We start from the raw sequence: 27694 nt of genomic DNA, 5'->3' as shown, positions 1-27694 counted from the left end.
AGACTAAAGAAATCTGACCTTGTATGGTCTATATAAATACATAAGCCTCTTAAATTCATGGCAATGTAAATCCTCATTAGTGAGGTCCTACATTGCTTTGAGAGGTGGTGTTGGAGAGGACAAGCAGGTCATATAGCAGAGGTAAAACAAAAATATACAAATTTTTCCATTATACTGAAAACAGCAGGGGGGAAAAGGTAACAATGGAGTAGGATGAATCACCGAATGGAATGACTAAATTTGGCCAAGTGGAATTATCGACTCTTTAACATTCCTAAATGAAACTCATTATATATACGCTAATAAAATAAGCCTTTACTAGTGTTATAAACATAAGATAAAAACAAATCTAATGTGATTTCAAAACATTCATTACATTTAGGCTTAAAATGTATTTTAAAGGAAGTAACTTTTCTATCTTAGTTCTATTTTATTAAAGCCATTGCAAAGCTTCCATTTTCTAAGTGGCAGGTGCAAAAAAATAGGTGGGAGAGAGGAGGGTTGGAGAAGAGTGGCAATACTAAAGCAACTTATGATTAAATATTTTTTCATGGATAATTCTCCTTCCAGATAATTGCAATTACTCTGCTTTTTGTGGTGATGTGAGAGATTAAAACAGCAGGCATGTTGTGTTTACTGCACCTGGCTTTGCCTTCATCATTCCCTCTAATACCCAAATATATAACTATCATTAGGATGCTCTCCCACATCATCTATTCTTTTTAGCCTTCACCAATCACCCTAGCCTTAAACTTCATAAACCTATGAATAGGCACTATTATCAACATTTTGTAGGGAAGGAAATCAAGGCACGAAGTAAGTCACCCAAAGTCAACAGGTACAAAGTGGTGGGGCTGAGATTGGAATTTGGACAGTCTGATCTTAGAGGCCACTCCTTGATGATATACGAAGTACTCAGATCAGATAACTTAGTCCTTATTTCCCACATTTCCCAGGGACTCAAAGTTTTTTCTGATTCACATTAACAAGACATGTTAGAGCCTTGGATTTACGTTGTCAACATACAAATTTTATTAATTCTTTGTAATAGATACTGAGCTGAAATTCAGTAACTAAATGAATTCATGCCATATATATACATTCCTGTTTTGGCTTTTCTATCAGCAAACATCCTATTCAATAGTCCTTCAGGGTTTTGAGTACATCCAGAAAATGAAATCTCAACCATTGCTGACAAAAAATGAGTACATGTTAAGTTTTTCAAACCAAGTGAAACTGCTTGAAAAACGCACTTTAAAAATAAGAATGTACTCATTAACAAACAATAGACAAATGAAATTAAACCAACTACTAAACAGTTTTTAAGTGAGGGTTCCTACCAGAACTTAGAAATAAAGGAAACTAGAAAGCCCTCAGAATTCACTTTTGAGATTAATGGATCACAGTGAACGGGTCAAGTCATATTTTTAAGAAAATTACCCCTAGCCACACAACCTTCAACGTATCTTGCTTACCAACCTAAAGAACCTGTCAGGTAGAACAGATACTGGTAAATTATACAGAACATAAAGAGGGATCATCGAAGCAAAAGCTGGCTGTGCCCAACTCTATATATTGCGTAATAAAAAATGGATGCATGGTATCAGACACTAACACTGCGTATTCCAGACCCACTGGCAAGATTATCACTACTGTAAAGATGTTTCAGAGGCAAACTTCTTACAAAACAAGCAAACTCCTGATTATTTGGCTTATATATGTCAGCTTACAGTGATCAAATTTTGGATATTAATGTAGCTGTGAATTCTCAAATTAACATTCTAGTATAGTAAACTATCTTGGCATCTTAAGTCACTAGGGACTGAATGTGCTGATCTTCCAATGTAAAAATCCCTGTCTAAATCAACCTACCGTAAACAAATGGGCACATGAGATTAGCAGGTATCACTCAATTAATGCAAGTTTCCCTGAGTGTGGGATCTGTCGATGCTTCGTCTGGGTAAAGGCAGTTTAGTGACTCCTGCCTCTGAAGAAAGCCTGAGAAACTGCTGAATCAAAAATTCTTCATAACAAGAGCTCTCAAATTTTTCTCAGCAAAGACATCATAAAAATTACCTAGCAATTCAAGCACAATAGTGGGTGAGAAACAATTACTTTTTGTTTAGACAAAACTTCAGAATGATGAGATTACCTTGGGAATAGAATTGATAGATATTATCATGTTTAAAAAAATTTCTTACTTCCATAGTAATGCAAAACCCTAAAATATTTAATCAACCAAGGGTACTTAAAGAGTACATAATAGTTATGCATATAAAAGCAATGGTTTATTTTTAAGGTTGGTTATGAAATAAAAATCATTATTTAAATTATTAAATAAAATAAAAAAAGTGCTAAAAATGCTTTGAAGGCAAGGCATTCAATTAAAAAACATTTTAAATTGGGTGATCTAAAAATTGACCTCAACTAGTCATTTCTTTAGTTTCAAGGGGTAAGGCTGGCCAAAAATTAAGATATCCTACAAACAAGAGAAAAATTCTTAGATGTCCTAAATTAAATTACAGCAGGCCAGAGTGGGAGGGAAAGACGGGAAATTAATCAGTTAACAGAGCCTTAGGCCTGTATCAACAAGACTACTCGCGTTCCTAAATGTATGTTGAAAACTTTGAATTTGCAGGTGGCTGTTTCCATGCTTATCTAGAGAGAATAACTAGCTGTTTGCCAGGTGACACCTCATCCAGCTTACACATTAACAGTCCACACTGCTGCTCATAACCAGGCCAAAAGCAGCAAATACCTTTACTTTACAGGCTATATGCACCTATCCCAGAAGTGTTCCCACTTTACCTTTTCCTGCCCCTTTTATCTACAGCCAATGTAAATTCTTTCAAAACAATTCGTTTTTCTCCCCCAAACTCACTGTATAAGAGCCGTGTCAATCTCAGGATAGCAAACATGTTTGTCTTCTCCATCTAGACCTGCTGCTGGTGGTTAAGACTGCATGCCCCAGATCTGGTCCTTACACTGGCTAGCATATTGCTCAATAAACCCTTTCAGAAAAAGTTTTGGCATTGGAGGTTTTTGACGTACTTGTAAGGTGTTGGTACAAAGTAATCTAAACATCCCTCATGAAATTCTGCATGAGACCATGCATTACGGGAGAAATTTTCTGACTTTTAAGAACTCGAATCAGAATAAACTGCATACCCAGAGGAAGGGCAAGATGCATCTATACAAACATTCAAAGATAAACCTAGGTCTGATTTCATGACTTGTCAGTATTTAAATATCTGCAACAAGAAATGAACCTCAGGTTAAACAAGAAAAAGGAACGAGGACATTTTACAAGGTCTTACCATAAAAGATACTGCCAGTTTTGTAAAGTAGGCCTCCAAGAATATTTCTGTGAAAAGATACTCCTTTGCTTTGGTTCTGAAAATATTGTATTTTAAGACAGCTAGGCAAATATTTAGGGGGCACAGCTCATACTGGAAGATTAGTTCAAGAGGTAGAAGTAAAGCTTTCTATGCAATGTGCTTCTGTATAAAGGTAACAAGAGATCTATGACCTAGGGGAAAAACACAACTAAAAAATGAATCACTCTTTTATAGGCTGTTTAAAGATAATGCTTTTTAATATTTCAAATATTTTAAAAAATCTCATCAAAAACGTATCACCTTAACAGTACTTTGCACATGTGGAATTTCATATCTAAATCTGATACTATTTTGGTTTACTTATGGCTACTTACAAGAAGACTCAGTAATAATGTCCATTCGCTAGAGTCTTTTTCTTTGGTTGAGCCTATTGGGACCAGGCTGATGAACTATTTTATGCAAATGAGATGGCTAAAGCAAATTCATGATAATATGAATTATAAGGGTTTTCATTTAATGGAAACGAAACTTAAAGGGATTTCCATATTTATCTCCACTGTGGTTTGGGAAGCTAATATCTTGTTCAGAGGTTAAAGAGTTTGAATAGCTCACACGACCCTGTAAAAATTACAACTGGCTGCCCTTTAATAAATAAAATCATTGTAAAGATTTACATTTACAGAGTGAAAAGTGAATACATAGCATTTCAAATTCAATTTTGGAAGTACTAATAAGTACTGACCCATAACAATATACACTAACTACCTTTTTAACTGTCCATCATTAGCACCAATAAAGATTCAACAAAATTACCTTTATTCCCACATCTCGAAACAATTCTGCAAATTCTTTGTGAAGTTTAAGTATAGTCACAGACCTTAAATATTCACATTGTTTTCTATGTCATACTGAAAATAAGTTCACTACTTTTCTGGATATCCTTTACAAAATCTTATTAAAATTCCTGGTATTATCATCCCCAATTATACAGTAGCACGACCACCCCATGTAGTTTCACATGATAGCTCTTTAGAGGTTTCACATCTAAATTACCAAGAACAAAACCCTTCCCTCCCTCATTTTGCACTCAGCTTAATTCTACACTAGTCCTTGGATTATGTACCACTGTCAAAGTATAACTGTATCAAAATTAGCATGTTTGTGGATACAATAATATGCCATACAGAACAACAAAGTTACAAGTAATGACAAAGATTACTGAAGTTATGCAAGACAAGAACAAATGTTAGGACATGCTAGCTAGGAAAAGTCCCTAGAAAGAGGCTCCTAGAATCCTAAATTCAAATAACATTGACAAAATAATAAACAATTATCTTTAAAAAATTATAAAGCTACTAGCAAATTAGGTAATTGCTAAATAAAAGTAGAGCACAAGATTAAACTCTAATATTTACAACTGCAACATACTTGAGTAAAATTACAATTGTGCACATATCAGTGGCTTTTTAACAAAATAATTCATATACACAGGGGAAAAAGACAACTTTCAGTTCAACAGATGTTGAATTCAACCCATCTCAAAGATACTCAACAGCTCAAAGATTTACCACAGAATAAATTCAAGACTCACTGATAAACCAGAGCCATATTACTAGTGTTTAAGACAAATTTTAAACAAAGTCTATTGTTAATTCAGAAGTCAGATGACTGTGCATATTTGACCTCAATAGGAATATACTGAGATGTGTGAACAAATGTAAAACCTCCACTAGCTGTTTACCTGGAGGCTGACCTTTTTTTCTCACAGAGCTTGATGATAAGCTATAAATACAGGTACAATGCACAGTCAGTGATCTTTTCTTTTTATTTATTGTCAGAATATAAAATAACTGAGAGAGCAATAGGTTTTTTTTTTTTTATAAGGAAGACTGCATTTACCTGAAAAAGAAATATGGCATCACACACAAACACGCTTCAGGGGAGGAGTATGTTTAAGAATACGGTGTTATTCTGAATACTAGAGAAAAAGCGATCCCTGTTTACTGTTAAACTATGTAGTGTTAAAGTTCTTTAAGAAAAAAAAACTTACTAATTTTTCACTATGTAAGTTTTGTGAATTTAGTTTTCAAATCACAGTAATCTACATGACCATTATTAACAGCTCTGTTATAGTACTGCAACAAGTCAACAAACATTTAACTGCACTTCACATCAAGAGTATGTAAACTTTATTCTTTCCTCTTCAAGCCTTCAGAAAATTAGGGGCTATTTCAAGCAGCCAATCTGGTCAGAACCTCTGAAGGCAAAAGTTCAGTGCCTCACAGTGTAAATGACCATCTGTGGCACTGCATACCCATCTGGTAGTGAAGTGTCCCCCTTCAGAGGCTTCCAGTAAGGCCTAGAGTTTAAGGTTAATATGAAAAAGTGCCACCTTTGTTTTAGATTAGTGATGGACTCTGACACGATAAAATAAAGTTATTCTGTATATTGTTATACTTACAAGCAGCTCCAATCCTGAGTATTTATGGTAATATCTAAACATACAAAAATGTATGTACATTTTTCTCCACTTTCTTGTAAACAGTTTTTATACTGTTTTATCCCTTTATCATTGAAACATGCAAATCATACATACAAGTATAAATACACAAAGGAAAACAATTTACACTCATTCAAAAGCCAAGCAACAAAATAGCTACAGTATTCAAATTATAAATAACAAATGCTTGAGGCATCTTATATTCCTAGAAGCAGCCAGCCACTCATCCTAATGTTCTTAGCTGCAATTGTAGAAATACTGAGTTTTGCACCTTCCATGCTTTTACAGTATTTATAACACTATCATATGTGGAGATAAAGACTTGTTTACTATAATCTCTTCTTTTCAGAATGAAGAATAAAGCAGCACTTACAAATATTGAAACAGTGGCAGCACAGCAGGTGTTACCACTGCTAGATCAGGAGGATTCCATTCTAACAATTTTTAAATTAAAAAAGTAAAGGAAAAATTGACCTAAACAAATGATTACATGTTCATTCCTTGGGCACTTAACAGCGAGTCCAGCATGTCGAATGTGTCTTTGTAGTCCATATGCTGGCTGTTTGTACTGTACTCGTGATTGACATCAGGACCGTTGGTCTCCACTGGCTTCTTGTCCAGTTTCACGAGGGTGCTGAGATGTCCGTAGCCCACCTGGTATGTGACAGGGGGAGGAGGGGGTAAGGGATGGTTAAAAACAGAGTTGTGAGAGGATATATACTGCTTAACAGAGGAGGAAGAACTAGATGAACTACCTGAACTTTTGGAACTTTTGCTCATTTTGGAGTGATGGTTGTGAGATGCATCATTGATATGCAGCTTCTTCCTTGAAGAGCTGGAACTAGAGGAAATGCCATCAGTGCTCAGGCCAACGGGACTCCTCAGAACAGTGGGTGGTATTCCATCAGCATTGTGTTTGCTGCCGCCACTACTGCTGCCACTATGTGAGTGGGAATGCTTATGACTGCTGGGATGGTGGCGGTTTGAGGGATGCTCCTTGTGCTTCTCCTTATGGTCTCTGCTAATATGTGGGCTTGAATGCTTGCTTTTCCCACTGCCTTCATCAGAAGAGCTGTGTCTTTCTGAGGAAGAAACTTTTATCTTCATTTTCAGTTCTTCTTTACTGGCACTTTTATCAGTGGGTGGTATTGGAATTCGTAGTTTTAGTGATCCACTTTTTTCCTTCTTATCTGCCACATATTTTTCAGGTTTTTCTGCATTTGTAATGGGAATTTTCATTTTAATGGGAGAAGTTACAGAACTGCTGCTGGTTGCCTGTGACTGCACGTGTTTGTGTTGCTGTTCTACCTGGGCAGCTATATAATGGTCCCTGACATCCAGATCAAGGGTTTCTAGCTTACGTTTTTCTCTATATTTATCTAAAGACATTTTCTGAGGAATAACTCCAGGAGCAGCAGAAATTGGTCCATGGTGTTTACTGCTCCCTGCTTTATGAGTATATTCTTGCTTAACGGAATGATCAGAAATTTTGTCAGGTCTGTGATGTAATCCTGAATGTAGTGATATGGAAGGTCCCTGCTGGAAGTTGATGTTGTACTGGCTACCAGACAAAGATGTCTCCTGTTTTTGTGAATATATCTGTTTTGTCCTTGCTGATTCTTGATGTTGAGGCCATTCCTGGTGTGACGACAAACTGTATGAGGTACTTGGCATTCCTGTTGCTAGCATTGACAAATTATCAGATGTATGGCTGTCTTGAACAGAAATATTTCCTGAATTTAGAGGTACTGGTGCAGGAAATGCTGATGTAGATGGTTTCTGAAAACTTGGGTTAGTAGGTACACCAGTTACACTATCTACTAAAATGGAATTCTGGACCAAAGATGAACCAAGAAGTGGCGTTTCTGATACTTGTCCATCTACTTTTGGTTTCCTAGCTGCCTCAGTAGCCTATTGAAATAAAACACAAAAGAAGCAATGACAGCAAAGGAATTCAAAACATTTCTTTGCTTATAAAAATTTTATATTAAATATATGGAAATAAAATCACCTGGGGTTTAATGCTTTATGTTGCCAGTAAATAAATGTTTTATTTATTGGCATAGAAGGCTATAAAAAGCTAAAAGTACTAATTTTTGAATCAGATATAGGTTAAATCCTAGCCCAGCCATTTGAGAAAGTAATTTAACTTGTCTAGGCTTTAACTTTTCCATTTGTAAAACAAGGAGAATATTTCCATTATTGTGAGAATTAAACAAGAGATTTACTTAGGAATACTGGAAATAATATTTAACCACAAAAATTCAAATTGTCTAGCCATGTAATTGTTAAATAAATGACAAATTGATATTCTCTTAAACCCTGCCAATTCTCTTACCCTCCAGTTTCGAATCCTCTTCAACCTACTAGGTGTTTTCTCCAATATTTGTAGAAACTCATGTGTTAGCTCTAAAAATAAAATTTAAATGTATAATTTAGAAGGTGCCCTTAGGACTTAAATTTCTCTCAAGTGGGCAATATTAAAGAGATCTCAAGAGTTCATCTACTTCACTATCACCCTCCTATTTAATCTTCAGCATCTATAGAAGTAGACACAGCTCTGAACTAGTATTTTTAAAGATGAATCCTTTAAAAAAAGAAAATCGCTCTCCTACCCCACCCATCCCCGATTTTACATGCTTACTCAGTCAGAATCTCTGGAAAATTTAGTAGTATTAAAAAAAAATAACCCCAAATAGAAAATCTCCATTAGGCAAGCACCACAGTAACAAGTGGCATTGCAGGCAAGAACCATTTATAGATTCTTTAAAATTAGTGGGCAACAGTTTGGGGAAAAAAGGGCATTTGTGTAATTCCAATATGTCTTCCTCAAGATATTAATTACAAAGAGAAAAATAGTAACTTTACAATGAAGGAACCCAACAGATACCACCTTAACCTAGTGATCATGGTTATCATTACTAGCAATAAGATATATCAACGTCATGTATCCCCTGTAAGATGCACTGAATAGGGCGCAACGCATTCCTGTGGTATACTTGTCAAAACTATAACTTCAATCTAACAGTGAAAAAATATCAGACAAACTCCAACTGAAAAACATTCTATAAAATAATGGACCGCTATTTTTCAAAGTGTCAATGTCATGAAAGAAAAGGAAAGATTAAAAAACTGTCGTAGATTGGAAGAGATTAAAGGGGCATGTCAACCAAACAGAATGTGGGATCCTAGAACAGAACAAGTGAAGAAACCTGATAAAATCTTTAGTTTAGCTAATAGTATTATGCCAATATTAATTTCCTGGTTTTGATAATCATGTATTATATAAAATGTTAAAATTAGAAAAACTGGATGAAATCTATACAGAACCTTTGTACTATTTTGCAATTTCTTTAAGTTTAGAATTATTTTGAAGTTAAAAGAAAAAAAATTCCTCCACCTTTATCCTAACTTCCTAGAAATCAACACTATTAACGTATTGGTAAACCACTGGTCATATTTTTAATCCTAATTTTTAATCTTAAATTTAGGATTAAAATGAGATGACTCACTTTTCCAAATAGAATTATAGTTTTCTACTCCAAAATGATGTTCTTAATAACGTTATTGGCAACTCTCAAGACAAATATTAACATTAGTCTTGGCGCCACTATACATTCACAAACTCTGACAACTAACTCCTGCTAAAGTCTCAGAGCTTTCTGAGCTAGTTTGGATGAAAAAAATCTAATGCCTGGACTACCACTTCCTCATTTGAAAAAAGACCTCTTTTCTATTTGGACACTAATAAATCTAGCAGATACATAATACTTTTGGGTACAACATTAACAAAAAATTGTTTGACTCTATTTCTTTAACAGCTTGGTTGCCAAAGACTAAATGCATGTTTCTGGTCTTTATTTTATTAAATTATTTAAGCTTTGGTTTTCCTTAAGTATCCTATTCTTAAATTTCAGAGTTAAGGAACAAAAGAATCTGTTAATCACTACTAACATAAGCAAGTAACTATATGCACAAAAATCACAGTATGATACTTAAAATATTTGGTGAGCTTTATTTTAGCACTCTGTATATAAACTATTTTTATTAACATTATGCCAATTTTATCCTATTACTGACTGCTTAAGATGGCAGTATAAATAACCTAATCTTCAAGTCCTAGAAGAAAATAAGTCGCCACCGGTTTTCACTTTATATTTTTTGCTGTTAAATTTTGCTTTAATGTATGAATTACGCAAATACCTCATATTACAAATACGCTCACACTAGTTTTTGTATATACTCTGGGAGAAATTTTTCAGAGAAGAAAAAAAATCAGAAAATCAAGAGATCTAACAAAGAAGCATATTTTACAAATAGGGTAGGCAAAATCACCAGTGGGCCAAATATGACCTGCATCCTATTTTTGTAAATAAAGTTTTACTGGAACACACCCACACCCATTCATTTACAAATTGCCTATGGCTGCTTTCCAGCTACATAAGCAGAGTTGTGTAGTTGCATAGATAGTATAGCCCACAAACCCCAAAATTGTTACTTCACAGAAAAGGGTACAAACTCTTAAAGAAACATCTATTTTAAAGAAAAATCTAAGATTTTATTGGAAGACCACATTTCAAAACCATAGATGTGTCTCACTTTACGTGATAGATGTCCTCAGTAGCAACACATGTAAATCCTATTTCCCCATTAGTTTCAACTTTGTCGTTTCAAAAAGCCCACAAAAAAAACCAAAAAAGAATAAGCTGAAATAAAATGTCAAAAAAAAAAAAAAAAAAAAAAAAAAAACCTAACATACCAATTTAGGAGTATCTATTAGGTAAGAGTGTTACCAATTTCCCTTCTGGTTAAAATGTCTTAATCTCTTAAAATCTCCTACCTCTGGCCAGCTAATTTCTCGACTAGAAAATTTCTTATCAGGAAACCCCCCAAATACCAGGTTCATAATACATAGTACTCGTACCCCTAATTAACCTTGTCAATTGATAGTTAATAACTCAAGGCAATAATGACACACCTTCATCAGTAGAACTACAGAGCAAGAAATGTTACTTGGAAGACAACTTTAGTCATTGCTTCACATCTTCTGTAGTAACTTAATACCTGACTGAGACATTTGAAACTCAACAAAATTAATATACTTTCAAGTCTGAAAAGTCCTGAAAGGGCTAAATAATCAGTGGTGGTTTATATATTTTTCATTTTTTTAAGGCTAATGAATCCTTATTTTCATTCTGTTCATTTGATTATGTAATTATACTTTTAAATTCTATTATCAAATTGTTAAAATGGAATTATAGTTATGTTTTTAAACAATCTTTATCTTTTGAAATACAAACTGAAATACTAATAGATGAAATATCATCTGGGATTAGCATCAAAATAACTACAGGGGAAGAGAGTATGTTGGTTTGGCCAGAATTGATAACTGTTTAGTTGGGAATGAGTACATGCGATTCACTAGTTTTCAAACCTATGCAGAAGCATAGAATATGATAGAATTTTTTTGTAATGAAAAAGTTTTAATGTAAAAAAAGATTTATTTTATCTACTTACCATCTAGTAATTCTAAAGTAACTGTAGGATCCACATATTCCCACCAATGTTTTCCATCGGTCGACACAGGAATCTCCCAATTGGACCATTTGCAAGCCAAATGAATGCATACACATGCTATCACTGTTGGTTTGTACTGAAGACAGAAGGTTGTAAGATGCAGGCTGTTTTGAAGCAGGTTTGAAAATGAAGAGCCATAGAAATTCAAATATGTAAAACAAAGAAAAACATTTACCAGTAAGATTAAAGCAAAAATAGAATCATAAAGGTTTTCTTCTGTAAGTCGAGTACAAACCTTATTTCGTTAAATTAAAAGCTAAAACTATAGTTATAAAAGTCTAGTATTAAAACAACCTACATAGATTATGAACATTCCCCACACTCTTACTTCCCAGAATATTATACTAATACTTTATTAATACAATATATTATTTTCTAAATTTTGCATTTATAACTAAATTCAAATAAATTTTTATTTCTTTATAAAAGGAGGAGAGATATACTTGATATATTTCAAATAATCACTATTTACAAGCATAACACTTTAAACTTTTTTGGTGGCATTTTTTGGGTAATATTTGTGGCAAATAAGAAAAAGCAGACTTTGTAAATCTGACAAAGTAATTTCAACACTTCATTATAATCAGGGATTCTACTATTTGATGTAGCTTAGCAAACATAATTCTGAAGTAAGTCAAAGAGAATTTAACAATTATTTATGTAAACCTCTGTCTTCTTTTCAGCAAAGCCACAGAGAAAACTTACCTTTTGCTCAACAGCTTCAAGTCCCAATGCTGCTAAATACTACAAAAATACTACTCTTCTCCTTCTACTATACTGGTCATGAGCCATGTCACAACTAGGCTTTTTTAACCAAAGGTTTAAATTTAAAGTTTTTGTTGTTGTTGTTGCTATTGTTCAGAATTCCTAGGGATAAAGGTTAAATCCCAACGACATATATCTAAGAAAATATATTGATATTTGACAATCCAAAGTATTAAATAAAACTTAACAGTGTCACAATAAATTAAGGACGACACAAAGTTGGTTCGGGCCCCTTTTCCCCAATTACCCATTTAAAAAATAAATTTAAATCATTAATATAATCAATATAGAACAGAATTTTATATTAGATATTACAGGCTTTTAAAAACTATTCCTCCACTTCAGTTTCAGAAGTGACGAAAAATGTTTATTGATCGACACCATTTTTTATTTATATAAACTGAAAAGGAAGTAAGTTTTTTTAAAAGTAAAATCGTACTTATGAAAATCAAAGCACTGATAGAATTTGACTACTTCTAATTTACTACTAGGGGGTATTATCTGGAAAAAAAAAACCCAAGTTACATAAATTTTCTTTATTAAAAAACTTTAATGATTAAGTTAAGATTGGATCAATGTGAAATTTAAAAAATTGTCATTTAACTATAATTGTAAACTAGAAATAGCTTTATACTTACCAAGTTGCTCGAATTTCTACGTTAAGTTTAGCTCTTTGTAATCTTTAGCTGCTATTCAGGCTACCAATTTTAGACTTATGCACTCACAAATCGAGAATATGTCATCAGAAAGCACCACTACACTTCACATTGTGCATTTAACCCCTCTGTGCCCAAAGGCCCTTGTACAATACACCGCAAAGCAGACAGGAAGGTACCACCACAGTAGATGGTCCAGTCTCCTGTTGCAACAAGGGTAAGAGACACATTGAGGGGGCCCTGCATTAAAGGAAGCTATAGTGTGCTACAACAGTGCAACAAAGAGGGTCAGGATAACAACCTGTTGGTAGCCATGAAATAGGATGTCTGTGCCAAATCCTTGCTTGCTGTAAGAAAAAAAAAACACGAAGACAATACTATCAGCTTTAACATGCTACCATCAAAAAGTTCTCAACACAACAAAAACTTCAAAGATGTATACACAAAAAGTAAATTTTACTTACTACTTACAAATATCACAAGAGCGCCATCATTTTCTATACTACTGAAAATCTTCAACAACATTCACTCAAATGTTTCTTGCTATCCCCCAAAGATCTGAGAAACAAGCCGATTTGCTTTTAGCTAGCCAGTTACAAGGGCTAAACTTGTTACTAAGTTAAGCATCTAGTCAGCTAAAAGTTGCAATAAAGCATTCTCCTGGATTTAAAAAAAAAAAAAAGAAGAAGAAGAAGAAAAGATTTTGAAGTCTAATACAAAATACGAAAAGTTGCCTGCCAGACTTAATCCTCAATCATCATATTTAAATTGGCTTAAGTACTTCCATCAAAACAAAACAAAACAAAACAAACCCCCACCCCCCCCAAAGTCAGAGAGCACAAATGCTCCATTTTTCATCATGCTAAGTAAACATCAGAGAATAAATAGCCTAGAAACATCATAAGGACAAATATAGGAACCACCACTGTACAATTTTTTAATTTATAGAATCCAATTAACGACAAGTTTAGAAATGATAAGAGCACTCTAGAGGGAATCAGGATGCTTCAGCACTGGTCCCCAATAGTAAAGCAAAAATTGAAATTAAGACATTGAAATTGAAAACAGTTCCCCCTCCCTTCTTCAGTTTCTTATTCTTCCCAACAAGGATGCCTTTTGCTATGGTTTCCCCCTTTTTTCCAATTACATTAATAATCACTGACATACCTTTCCCCTCTGCTCACCTAGATCAGGTTCCCCTCAACTCACCCCTCTCTAAGAGGCCTCAAATTCCTTGCCGCCTCCTATTTTTATGTGTAGCACCTGTAATCCCTGCTGCCCCATATGAATCATAACATAAAGGTTTACAAAAAGGGATTTGGGCTTAGCAGAGTTGTGCTAAGGAAGAGTGTCAAAGCATCAGATGTCTTGGAGGCAGTGGGACTTAAGTATGGCATTCTTTCCTGGTGGGGAGGGAAGGAGAAATCACAGAAGTGAAAGGTCCCTGTAACACGATATTAGCCAATTCTGCCGCAAAGTAGCATAATATCAATTTTCTCAAAGGGGAGGGGGGACTCAAAGAAGCCAAACCATTTACCCTCCCCCAACAAGACTCAAAATATGTAAAGAAAGTAAAAATAATTTTAAATTGCTATAGCAGTTTTTACTTTCGCATATATCTAAATTCAATAACCTATCAACACTTACTGCAACAGAGGAAGAATGTAGGGAAAATGTTCTTTTGTTAGCTTAAAGTTGTAATAGAGCAAAGGAAAAAGACACCAAAACATGAAAGAACATTTTTAAATAGAGTGAGACACAAACTATAGTTACCTGAAATGTTAGTCAGACAAAATGAGGTTAAACATATATAAGATCTGCACTAAAATTTACCAGTCACATTTTAAACATTAAAAAAAATTGTATTTAAATTTTTTGCTTTAGATGATATATTTAATTTGTATTCTGGTAAATATTTTAAAATTTACTATTCAATTTTGCAAATGAATGGTCTTTATGTCTCTAGCTTTAGATACAGAACATGTACAAAAATATTAAACTTTGCCATTCATCATACAACCATAAATAGGATTTAAAAGATGACCAAAATTTCACATTTAATGCTAAACTGAAAATCCAGTTTAATTTTCTACTAAAATATATATACTTTAACCTATATTAACATCTTCCTTCAATATCTTCACTAGGCTCAATTTAAAACAAATTATATGGCTCTCCATTATCTGACAAAACATTTTAATTTATCACGCTTTCAGGTTTTCAGGAAAAGAGCTACTACGCAGCTTTTTAAAATTCAACATCTATACTAGTTAGCAATACAATTCTATACTATACTGTAACACTGGGGACAAGACTGTGTTATAGTTTACATATGATAATGTGCTATTAAGATCAAAAAAGTATAAATGGCATTTTCTGAAGTCCAATTTTAATAAAAACATGTGGTATCAGAAAAATCTTTTTTTCTTTTTTATTAAATGTAGCTACAACATAATAAAATTCTACCTAGGTATAAAATGAAGTCAATTTAGAATGAATAAAATGTGAGAATATTTAGGTAAACACTAAAAACAAAACAAGGCCTTCAAAAGTCTTACCTATTTCGTTTAGAATAAACCTAAAATGTAGTGGTAAAAGAATGAAACTGCAAAATTTCATTTTCAAAAAGGAAGTAACAGAAAAAGGCACACTAAAGGTTGTAAGTGGGTGCTATTAGTACATAACTTCAAATGGGAAACAGGAAAATAGTATAACATGCAACTATGTAAAAAGTATTTCTAGGGATATAACAGATACATAGAATTAACAAGAGCAGAAAAATATGCACCACATGCTTTATAAGCAGTAAAGCAAAAAACCCCCACAAAAAACGTCCTATTCCTGTTTATAAAAGGTTTAATAGGCACATTACATACTGTATGTACCGTGCTATATTATTTCTCCATTATACATAAAAAGGAAACCATTGTTAGTAATGATAAAGAACTGTGCAAAATGCATTAAGTCAATTTTGTTTAAATAAACATGGGCAAAAACATTTCCAAAAATGACAAATCTGCTAAGAAAGGCAATTTTTATATGAAAAATTTGAGGATGACCTCTAAATTCTTATATTGTGATATTTTCAAAAAGTCAATGAAAAGTCAAAAATTAATACTATTTTCTGCACCTATGCGTTAATGGCCTACATCTTAACATTTGAAACAGAACTGGCATAGCCCAACGGAAAGGTAGAGAAGGTACTAAATATTTGGAAACCTTCCAATTTTTCAGTGAAATGAGACTCTCATCAAAGTTTAAAGGAAGTTATTTGACTGGTAGAACCACAAATAGAAGTATATAAATAGGTAGATGTAGAACACTTTTAAAAAGTAATGCTTCAAAATGATAATTCCATTTTAATAAAATTCAAGAGAAAGAACAAAACAGCATTCAAATCAATGATAAATAATAAAAAAGCATTCGGACTGTACTTAATTTAAAAGTTTCACAGATCACTTACCTCTTACTAACTGGGTACATTTCACCACATCTGTGTGTGGGTGCTCAACGGTGATCTCAAAACCTGAAATGAAAAGCACTTTTTTTCCCAAGCACTTGCCACTACAATACTTGCCTGAGAAATGCCATTCATCATACGACCATAAATATATATTTTTAAAATTATTATAAAAATCCAAAGACAAAGTTTCTCATCAGATATGCTCATTATACTTCTGACGATGAAAAATAATTTCTTCTAAAAAACAATGTTCCAGTTATGAAAATTGATATCAAAGGGGGTAATATTCATTTGAAATTCTGAATTACAATTAGTTTGAGATTATCCTCAAGTTAAAAATAAAGTTTCTTCAATGTATTCCAACTCTTTCAGAAGATGTGAAAAAGAATATTTTTCATAAATATAACCTTTGGGCCACAGTGTGAGAAGTGACCTTTTAAATGATAAAGTCTTCTTATTTTCTTAGTACGCCTTAGATTAAGGGGTTTCAGCTAGTTAGCGTATAACTTCATTTCATTAATAAAATAAAATTGTTAAGGTAAGTAAATCTTACAGGCCTTGATTCATTAAATCACTGTTTCTAAAACCAAAGATAAAAAGTTTTCAATGTTCAATCAACCCTTTAGCAGGGCAGGGTTTTGCTTTTTTAAAAAAGTGAAGGTCACATCTAGTGTCTTCAGATGTAGTAAATGAATAACATCTTAATAAACAGATAATTTGGATTTATAAAGTTAGTGTATAGTCTAGTTACATTTTTCTACTGTAATTAAACCTGCAAAATCAGACTTGAATCAAAGCCAAAGAGGTTATACCTTGTAAATTCTAATGTTCATCTTATTCTATTCATTCTCTGTGCTTAAGAATCCGTCATAAACAATACAAATACGGTACAATGATTTTCAATAACTATATTATTTTTAAATGATATTTTTATAGTATAACTTTTTAATAATAAATAATTATTATTTATAATAATTATTTATAACACATACATTACGTGGCAATTTTTTAAATACATTATCTTTTAGCTTCAAATTCACTATGTTATGGGAGGCATTATTATTCCACCTCCTATATACAGAATGGAGATATGCAAGGTACAGGAACTTTGCCCAAGATTACAAAGCAAGTCAAAGGCCTACAGATTTAAACTTATATCTTCATAAAGCCTACGTTCTTCCAGAAGTAATATATGACTTTACACCAGTCAAAATCTTCTCAGACCTCAATTTCTTCATTAGTAAAGTGAAAGATTGGAATAAATGATCTTTAGAAAACACTTGAGTTGCACAAACTTTGCAGACAAGCTCTAGAACAAGAACTACCATGCATGTTTATATACATTACAACCATATCCACAGCCCTAAAGAAATATTTTACTCTCCAATGCTAATCCGGATTGAAACATAATGTCTCAACTTTCTGATAACATAAAAATCACACTAACGTCTATGTTTACCATTCAATTAAATTATGCCAAATGAAATTAAATTTTTTAAAAATGGTTTCCTTACAACTAGGCAATAACATTCTGGCCCAAAACTTTGTTTTAAAATGAAACTTTCTTTGATGATAAAATTACTCCAGAAATTTTTCCTTTATTTAGGATACAGCGGTCCTCAAATAATGTCGTTCAATATCCTTTATATCATAGGAACATAACTCTTGTTTGTATCAATGGTAAAATTGGGTTTGTTATATGTTGTTTCACTTAGAATCACAGAACCTATTAATGACGTTAAGTGAGGACTTACTGTACTGTAATGAAGAACACACACAAAATAATACACGACAAAAGTACATACCTAAGGTTTGTAGCATTATGGTTTCAAGTAAAACCAGTTCTTGAGTTTGTTGAAGGTAAGCCTGCCAGGTAAAAGTAATATTAAAATGTTTAAGATAAACTAACACTACTAGACTGGGACCATTATATCTCATGAGCATTATAAATTGATTACTAAAGAACCAGAGTAGTTTATAAATATGAAGGAGATGAGGGTGACAGAAAAATCTGTATTCTGTGATAAGTCTAAACTGAATTACTTCTAATATAGGAAATGTAAACAGAATAAAAATCAAAAACAACTTAAAGATAATGATAATATGAAAGGGGGTGGGTTAATATAAACAAAAAAGATCTCCAGTCTGTAACATAAAACTTTACCCAGGTATTACTTGTACTTCAAGACATATTAAGGACAGGAAGCACAAACCCAGTAAAAACAGCAAATTCAAACCTGCCTTTAAAGAAAAGGCTTATTAACTTAATCTAGGATACTTCATGTGGTAATTCCTTGACAGTCAGTCAGTAAGTCAATTATTTTTAGAATTAACTTCCTCTCTTCAAAAAAGGCAAAATCAAAACAAGCCCTATAATTTTTTGACCAAAAAAAAAAAAAAAATTTTTTTAGCTATAAAATACCAAAATAATGTATCAAATGCCCACGGGGACATAGAGGACCTTCTCCCTTGAGATCAGTAAATTATTCCCCTACTGCCATTACTCTATGTATGAAAAATTTTCTGCCATCTCATCCTTAGATCATGACAAGTGACTAAGGTGATAAACACCTTTCATTTTATTTATGCTCAAAGTTGAAAAGGTCACTGAATTGACTTTTAAAACATAGGTTTCTATTATTTGAAAAATAGCCTAATAACAAGAAATAATTCTGAATTTGTAAAGTTAGCAGACAGAAGAACCGTTTTTGAACAATCACATATTCGCTATTATCAAATGGTTACATTAATATTTTACTCCCTTGAAGCCAACATCTAAGATAAAACTTGTCATTAATAAAATCAGATGTACTTAATTTGGACCTTAAACTCAATCCAAATCAAACTAAATTAATACAATCTGGTAGTCAATCAGTAGTTAAAAGTTCTTGATAAAGTAAACTCACCTATAACAACAGTGATAGAAAAACACCTGTCCAATCCTCCTTATACCTTGGAATTTTTAAAGGCCCAGGATGCTGGCATATTTTAAGATGTCAGTACATTTTTAAATGGTGCTTTCAAATAAAGTCAGTAAAGTACTGATGATGAACAAGTTGTTTGGAAACTAGCATTACTCTTTAGGGAAATTAAAATATTAAAAAAAATGCTGTTCATGAAAGCATGGTAAAATGTATCTTAATATATCTTTATGCATCAGAGAGATAAGTAGTAGTAAATATATATATTAATAAGGAACAATTCTGTAAAAAGACTAATTAATGGTCTGGAGGTAAATCTAAAGATTTTCCTATTCTTTCATTTGCTGACAATTTATTTATCTCTGGTCTTTAATACACCCAAACAATGGAGGCGATATGATTTACACTCTACATATATCACAAGCTTACTGTGAAGATAAATAACAAAATGTGAAACACTTAGAAAGTAAGTCAAAGGAACCTTTGAATCAAAGCCTTACATGATTCAGAATGATATATAATTTATGAACATAACATGAAATACGTTTCTGCCAGATTGCTTCCTGGTACTACATTCCTAAGTGGTAACAGAAATAAGTAGCATTTGGAAAGCAACACTAATTGAATTACATTTTTATTAGGTCCAAACAATGAAAAGGTTTCAAATTTACAAAGAAAAACCAAAACCAAAAAAAAAAAACCAAAACCAAAACCAAACCATTTTTACATACATCACATTTAGTATCCAGCAGTGGCTCTAGGGGATGAAGACAAGTATGTGCTACTTTGATAACATGTTCAAGTTTTCGAGCCTGTTCTTCCACTTTTGCAGCCAAAAATAATGCAGTAGGTGATATTATCTGCAGAAAAGATAAAAATTTGGTGATTTAAAAACAAATTTTAGAAAATACTACTTTATAAAGGGGAGGGGTATACAAGGAAGGAAAGAAATATTAATAGTATGAATTGCTAGTTGGGCTACAAGATTTATGTAAGAGTTCTAATAAAGTTATTCATTAAATAAAACTAGTTATCCCAGTCTATAAAATCTGTTTTACTTGTTTTGCAAGTAGAATCCTAAAGAGAAAAAGGAAAAAGACTTATACTTTATCTATATGCCCAGATTTTCCCTCTTTTATGGCAGTCACCACTTCCTAAAGTTCTTTTAAATTAATCAATGATTCACTGTGTAGCTAAGGGTCATACAACCTTGCTGAAGAGACAGGAAAAGGATCTACAAGGCAAAGTGAGAAGATTCTTCATATTAAACTGCTACCTAACACCTCTATGACTTTACTACAGCAATATTAAAAGTAGCTAAAAAAACAAGGAACGCATAATATAAACCAATAGAGTAGAAATAATGCCAAATAAAGATCGAGGAATTAGCAATTTTTTTTTTAGCTTTAGTGAGTTATATTATTCAGAGGGAAGTATTAAGAACACAGCACTAATACAAAGACATTGATGAAGACAGAGAATCATCAATTTTGAGCAAATATTACTAATAAACCAAATATTACTGACTCAGAAAATAGGCATACTTTAAATTCAATACTGTAAGGTTACATACAAGAAATATTTCATGGTGATGGAAAGAGACTAGACTTTAGGTGGTGAGCTTACAATGGAGTATACTGATTTTGTATTATAAAGAAACTTACATAAAGTTATTAACCAATGTTAACCCAATGATTTTAATTAAAAAAATAATCTCATAGAAAGATAATTTCTAAATGTCAAGATTCAGGTACATTATTTTTCAAGAGATAAACATGAGTCTCACTGTATCTCAGGGGGGTCATCAAACACTACACAGAAACAATGCCAAAGAGGAAAGGGGGTGGGGCACAAAGCATATGATGTGATTTGGGTAGGTAACATAAGGGGAAATTTTCCGATACAGGGAAGGTGGACCCCTTCCTCTGAAAACTTTTATAACAGCTTATAAATATCACTGTTGAGACATGAAATTCAATCAGTAGATTTTGGATCTGAAAGAGATCTTTCTAGTCCAAATGCATTTGCAAATGAGTAAATGGAATAAAAATGACTTCAAGCTCTCCTCCTGGTGAATAAATCTTTAAAACAGATCTAAAATTAAGCGAGTTTGACTCCAAGCAACCAGAAATAATGTTACCTTAAAAGGACTGAATAATTTCAATCTGGACTTACAACTTATTTCTATCTTTTAAAACTAAAATTACAAGGAAAATATTTTGAAAATTGAGAATGCCCAAAAAAGCAACTTATTCTTAGTTTTCATAGATTTAGAATAAACTTTTATTTTTCTTTATAACAAATTTAATTAAACAGCATCGAAATTGGTTAATATTCTTGAAATATCAGTTAAATAGCAGTCATCCAGGCGAGGGTTTTTCTGAGATGTACAAAGTATAAGATAACTAAGACCAGACAATAATTCCTATATGTTATTTTTTCCCACACACTTAAAATTTCCTTCCACTGCTATCTACATTTTCTAATTCCTTTTCTATTTAAAGGTTTAGCTCAAAATATCACCTCCTCATAAGGTAAAATTCTTGAGTCAAAGTATCCTTCTCTATTAAATAGGAAATTGTGCATCCCTCTACCATTTGTACTTATGCTGTATTCTAACTTCTGGTTTACTAATTTTGTCTGTCCTGCCAGTCTAGAAGCAGCTTGCACACAGAAACTAAATTATTCATTCATGTTCCCAATATCTGCTGTTCAATATATTTGAATATGTGGATGATCTCTATATAAACATGAAGCCACTACTATTAAATTCTCAGTATTCCAAATGCCACAATAAAAATCTAAGAGCCAATACCAATGTAGGAAATTCAAGAAACAATAAAATGAAAACACACTCAGTTTCCTACCTCTCATTTACTATCTCATTCATGCCTAAGGGAATGCTACGCTAGCCTTCAAATGCTGCAACTATTTATCAAAGAGTGAAGCAAGAGAGAATCAAGTCAAAAGTCGAATTAGACTGAACTTAATATTTAAACTTCTTCCTAACTGCAAGATGACCTAGAATTTCTCTTGTCTAAAAGGCACTTCTAAGAGTCTCCTATGAGTTTTGGTTGGTAAACCATTTTAGCATTCCTTATCAGAGCTCCACCCTCAATATCAAGAGGTACTTTCAAACCACACAGCTTTTCTCCTTAGAAGACAGTTTCAATGGGAAAAAAAAGTATGTGTACTAGTGAATGATCCTAAAATTCTACAAATAATTTTAAAAATTACGTATTCAGAAAGCTAAGCAATGATCTTCAGGGTAGATTCCTGGTGTATTTACCCACTCTCCTCACAGAAGTCTTCTGTACCCTCTAAATAGGGCTCAATTCTCTTCCTCCAGTGTGACTAATACCCAACACTCTTCCAAAGTTCCTGGTGAAATCCACTAACTCCATTCACATTTCCTCCTCTACAGCCTGCAAACATTTTATGCATTCAGGGCTGTAAAAACAAAACATAACAAAACAAAACACCTTTAAAGATAAATACTCTGTGAATATCCATGTGAGGCTTTAATTTAAGGCTGACTAAGGAAAGTCATCAAACTAGGTACTACTGCTTTTTGTACGGAAAGCTGATTCTATTGTTGGGCTTATTAAAAGGAAAAAAATTCCAAAAGTTTTAAGTAATGGCAATATTAGATTTAGCCTGTGGCTCTTAACAGAGAGCACACTTTTGAGGCAACAAACACATGTAAACTTGGTTCAAGGTCAAAAAATTCACACAGATACTACAGTACTTGGTTCAAGTTGGTTCAAGCAATTACAAACTGAGATTCAGTGCATTGGGGACAGGGATCATGCACTATCCATCTTTGCATTCTGGTACCTTGTTTAGTAATAAACTCTCTCCAATTATTATAACTAAAGGAAAGAAAAATTGATTTTTAAATAGTCCAGAGTTTGTCACTCTAGCAAATGTACAACTATTTCAAGGGGATATTACATTCTCAAAACAAGAAAAATTTCTACAGAAATATACCATAGAAATCATGGAGAAGGGGAGGTAGAGGTGATGAAGCCAGCTGTACCACAGTAGTCACTGTCTCAGTGGATGCTGGTTCTGTTATCTGAGTAGCCTAGGCAAATTACTTATTCCCTCTGTGGCTCAGTTTCCACATTTGTAAAATGGGAAAAACAGTATCTGCTTATAAAGTTGTGGTGGGGATTAAATGAAACAATATAAGTAAAGCACTTTAGACTAGTGCCCCATAGTAATATGACTCACATATTATTACGATGTTGAAAAATTAAACAATTGTGTATTGTGTTTGTCTTAAATGAATTTTAAGTACTTTTTAGAATTCCCTTCTTTGCTCAACTTTTTCCTTTCATAGTTAAACTCAGTTCTTTAAGGTTCTAAGTCCTAACTAAGCAGATTCAAACACTGAAATTATGGTACTTAATTCAGTGGTTACTCATATTCCTTTCTTCTTTTTTCCCTCCAGTTGTTTGCACTCCCTTCTCATTTTCTACTCTTTTACACGTTTCCATTACCACCTCTTTTTCCGACTCCCTTCCTTCTCCATTTTTTTCTCCTCCTGCCTATTCCTGGCCGCCATCTCCCCCTTTCTGCTCATGATGCCCTCACTGCTGACATTCTTCATTCTGCATTGCTGGCTTCAACCTTGATAGTTGGAAGCAAGGTTAGTTTGAATCTGAATTAACAAAAAGCCTGGGTAATTTCTGTCACCGCAGTATCAGCCATTTGCAAGCAAATCATTCCAGTCTTTATTTTTTCAGAAATTAATTTTGTGCACACTTTGTGTGTACATTTGTATTAAAGAATTATCCATAGCTGATTTATTACCCTTCAATTTTATACCTCCTAATCCAAAAAAGCCCTAAAAAAGGCAAAGAAAAGGCTTCCAAGTTTGCTTTCTATTTGCTAATACAGTATCAACGGGCTCCTAAAACTGTTCTTATGTTTTACCTTTAGGTCCTACAGGCTGGTGAAACCATTTCTCCTGTTCCTTAACTGCCTCTGCCTCAAACTCGACATCACCACCACCAACACCAACACCACCAAGTAAGACTAGGATAACTATTTTGTGTGTCCCGAAAAGGACTTCATTAATAAATACCTCGCTAGTTCTATGTATTTGGAAATCACTTGCTTAAGGCTATAGTTAAGGAAAAGTGGTAATGTCATAACTTTAGCAAAGACTCATACAAAGAAGCTCCTAGAACAAGACAAAGAAAGTAGAAACTTAGATATAAGAAAAACAAGGTGGGGGGAGGGTACAGTCCCTAACAGAGAAGAAAATGGGATAGGTCAAAATGTCCGTTTGTTTATAAGAAAGATCACCAAGCTCAAACAAATTAAACCAAAATTCCAGTACAATGTTAAAAAGTGATTTAAACCCTTGATTCTGTTGAAAAGACTGGCATTACAGTACTACAGAAAATGTCATCAACTCAGTCTAATATTTTAGTTATTTTCCTACCGATATAACTACATCAAAGTAAAAAGTTTCTACACAGCAAAAGAAACTGTCAACAAGGTAAAGAGACAACAATCTGAATGAGAAAATATATTTGCAAGCAATGCCTCCAATAAGGGCCTAATATCCAAAATATACAAAGAACTCATACAACTCAACAAAAGAAAAACAAATGATCCAATCAAAAATGGGCAGAGGACCTGAACACACGCTTCTCCCTAGACGACATACAAATGGCCAACAAATATTTGAAAAGATGCTCAACATCACTAGCTATTAGGAAAATGCAAATCAAAACCACAATGAGATACTATCTCACACCTGTTAGAATAGCTAAAATCAACAGGACAAGTAATAACAAATGTTGGAGAGGATGTGGAGTAAAGGGAACCCTCATACACTACTGGTGGGACTGCAAACTGGTACAGCCATTATGGAAAACAGTATGGAGGTTCCTCAAAAAACTAAGAATTGACCTACAATATGACCCAGCAATCTCTCTACTGGGTATTTACACCGAAGACTTGAAAACCCATATCCAAACAAATATTTGCACATCGATGTTCATAGCAGCATTATTTACAGTAAGCCAGGACATGGAAGCAACCAAAGTATCCTACGATAGATGACTGGCTCAAGAAGCTGTGGTACATTATACAATGGAATATTACTCAGCCATAAGAGATGAAATACTGCCATTTGCGACAACATGGATGGACATCGAGATAATCATGCTAAGCAAAATGAGCCAGACAGAAAATTTGAAAATCACATATCATCACTTATATGTGGGATATAAACCTAAAAGCAACAAATGAACAGGACAAACAAACAAGAGACTCATGGACATGGACTATAGACTAGTGGTTACCAGAGGGTAGGGGGGAGGTAGATGGGGAAAAGGGGGTAAAATATGTGGTGACAGGAAGACATCTAACTATGGGAGGTGAACACATAGTGTAAATACATATATACCTTACTGTTAAAAAAAATTTTTTTTTGAATGAGTGTTAATACTGTCAACATAAGATAATTTATATTGAGAATTTAAAAAATCTTCAGGCTGGATGTTATTTGGGACATTTAATTACATTTAAAAGAGAGTTGGCTTAATAAGACTGAAAAATGCCAGCCTTCAGTATTGTTGAAAAGCAGTACCGATTCAGAGAATAAGGCTTGATTTCCATAATTATACTATATTTAAACATATTAAATATGCTTAATATTGCCTGGCATTTTAACATTTATTGAAGAGTACCTCAATATTATGAATTTGCTACAAAAATGAAAAAACTTATACTTTAAAGTACACTTAGCATTTCATTTCAGTCTCTATTCTTCTTCAGCCCCTGCCATCTCCCAAATAGTCATACAGTACTGTGACATAAGAACATTAACATTGCATAGGTATTCAAATATTTTACATAAATCTGAAAATTTCAGTCAGATAGCTAAACAAATAATTACTAATATTACAGAAGACTTAATATTGTAAAGATGGCAGTATTCCCCAGATTTATCTACAGAATCACAAAATGCCTGTCAAAATCTCAGCTTCTGTTTTCTAGAAAATGACAAGTTGATCCTAAAATTCATATGGAAATGTAAGGGACCCAGAACAGCCAAAACAATCTTAAAAAAGAATAATGTGAAGACTCATACTTCCTGAATTGAAAACTTACCACAAAGCCACAGTAATCAAGATGATGTGGTACTGACATAAAGAAAGACATATAAATCATGGAGTAGTAGAGTTCAAAACAAACACTTATATTTATGGCCAACTCATTTTTCAACAAGTGTGTCAAGATAATTCACTGAGAAACAAGCCGTATAAAACCGTATATCCACATGCACAAAAATGAAGTTGGCCCCCTTCTTTACACCATAAAAACTAACTCAAAATGGATCACAGACCTAAATATCAGAGCTAAAACTATAGAACTTATTAGAAGAAAACAGTAATATATTTTCATAAACTTGGATCAGACAATACCTTAGACATGACATCAAAGCACAAGTGACAAAAGAAAAATATGAATAAATTGGACGCATGCGCTACAAATGATACCATCAAGAAAATAAAACAGAAAACCCACAGAATAGGAGGAGATTTATCTGATAAGGGACTGGTATCCAGAATATGTAAAGAACTTTTATAACTTAATAATAAAAGGACAACACAATTTAAAAAATGAGAAAAGGATCCAAGTAGACATTTCTCCAGAGAAGATTCAAAAATGGCCAATAAACACATGAAAAAATGCTCAATACCATTAGTCATTATGGAAATGCAAATCAAAACCACAATGAGAAACTACGTTACACTCAGCAGGATGGCCATAATAAGATGGCTATAACTGAAAAAAAAAAAAGACAATATGAAGTGGGACACTGGAACCCTTATACATTGCTTTGGAAAAGTTAGGAGGTTTCTCAAAATGTTTTTAAATAAAAAGCTATCCAAGGTTATAGAGGTCTAGAGTTACCATTCAAACCAGCAATTCCACTCCCTGGTATATACCCAAGAGAAATGCAAACATATGTCTTGTTTTCCATTTTGTTTGTTTCCATTTTGGGACTGTTGTGAATAATGCAACTGTGAACTTTCATGTACACTTTTCTGTACAGAAAAGTGTACATGAAAGTTCACAGTTGCATTATTCACAACAGTCCCAAAATGGAAACAACCCAAATATCCATCAACTGATAAATGGATAAATAAAATGAGCTATGTCCCCACGATGGATGGAATGTTGTTATATTCAGCAGTAAAAAGTAATGATGTACTGATACATGCATGCTGCACCATGTATGGGTCTTTGGAAACATTATGCTAAGACCATATTGCATAATTTCATTTATATGCAATGTCTAGAATATGCAAAGCTATAGAAACAGAGAATGGTCATCCAAAGTTGAGAGAAGGGGAGAAATTGTGAACAGCTAACAGATACAGGGTTTCTATTTGGGGTGATGAAAATATTATAAACTTAGATTGTGATGGTGGTTGTATAACTCT

The 27694-nt window shown here is 33.2% G+C and overlaps 1 protein-coding gene across 8 annotated transcripts in view; it reads right to left on the bottom strand.

Annotated features, from left to right (window-relative positions):
• Positions 1 to 3564: 3564 nt before the first annotated feature.
• CCNT2 (cyclin T2) overlaps positions 3565 to 27694 on the bottom strand; it is a 37683-nt gene continuing 13553 nt past the window's right edge. For 2 of the 8 annotated variants that reach the window (XM_039874525.1, XM_039874528.1), the window contains 7 exons: positions 19952 to 20080; positions 18105 to 18165; positions 16300 to 16362; positions 13138 to 13183; positions 11356 to 11519; positions 8177 to 8247; positions 3565 to 7749 (listed from right to left, as the gene is read on the bottom strand). In XM_039874525.1, coding sequence (XP_039730459.1) covers positions 6325 to 7749; positions 8177 to 8247; positions 11356 to 11519; positions 13138 to 13183; positions 16300 to 16362; positions 18105 to 18165; positions 19952 to 20080 — 1959 coding nt within the window. In that variant the 3' untranslated portion in view covers positions 3565 to 6324. Of the gene's footprint in view, positions 7750 to 8176; positions 8248 to 11355; positions 11520 to 12818; positions 13184 to 13300; positions 13395 to 16299; positions 16363 to 18104; positions 18166 to 19951; positions 20081 to 22509; positions 22671 to 27694 lie in introns of those variants that run through there. The other 6 variants (XR_005655325.1, XM_039874526.1, XM_039874529.1 and 3 more) reach the window with 6 other exon arrangements.

Source organism: Pteropus medius, unplaced genomic scaffold (assembly GCF_902729225.1).
Source record: "Pteropus medius unplaced genomic scaffold, Ma_sr-lr_union100, whole genome shotgun sequence".
Taxonomy (NCBI): domain Eukaryota; kingdom Metazoa; phylum Chordata; class Mammalia; order Chiroptera; family Pteropodidae; genus Pteropus; species Pteropus medius.
This window is presented reverse-complemented; position numbering and strand designations above follow the sequence as displayed.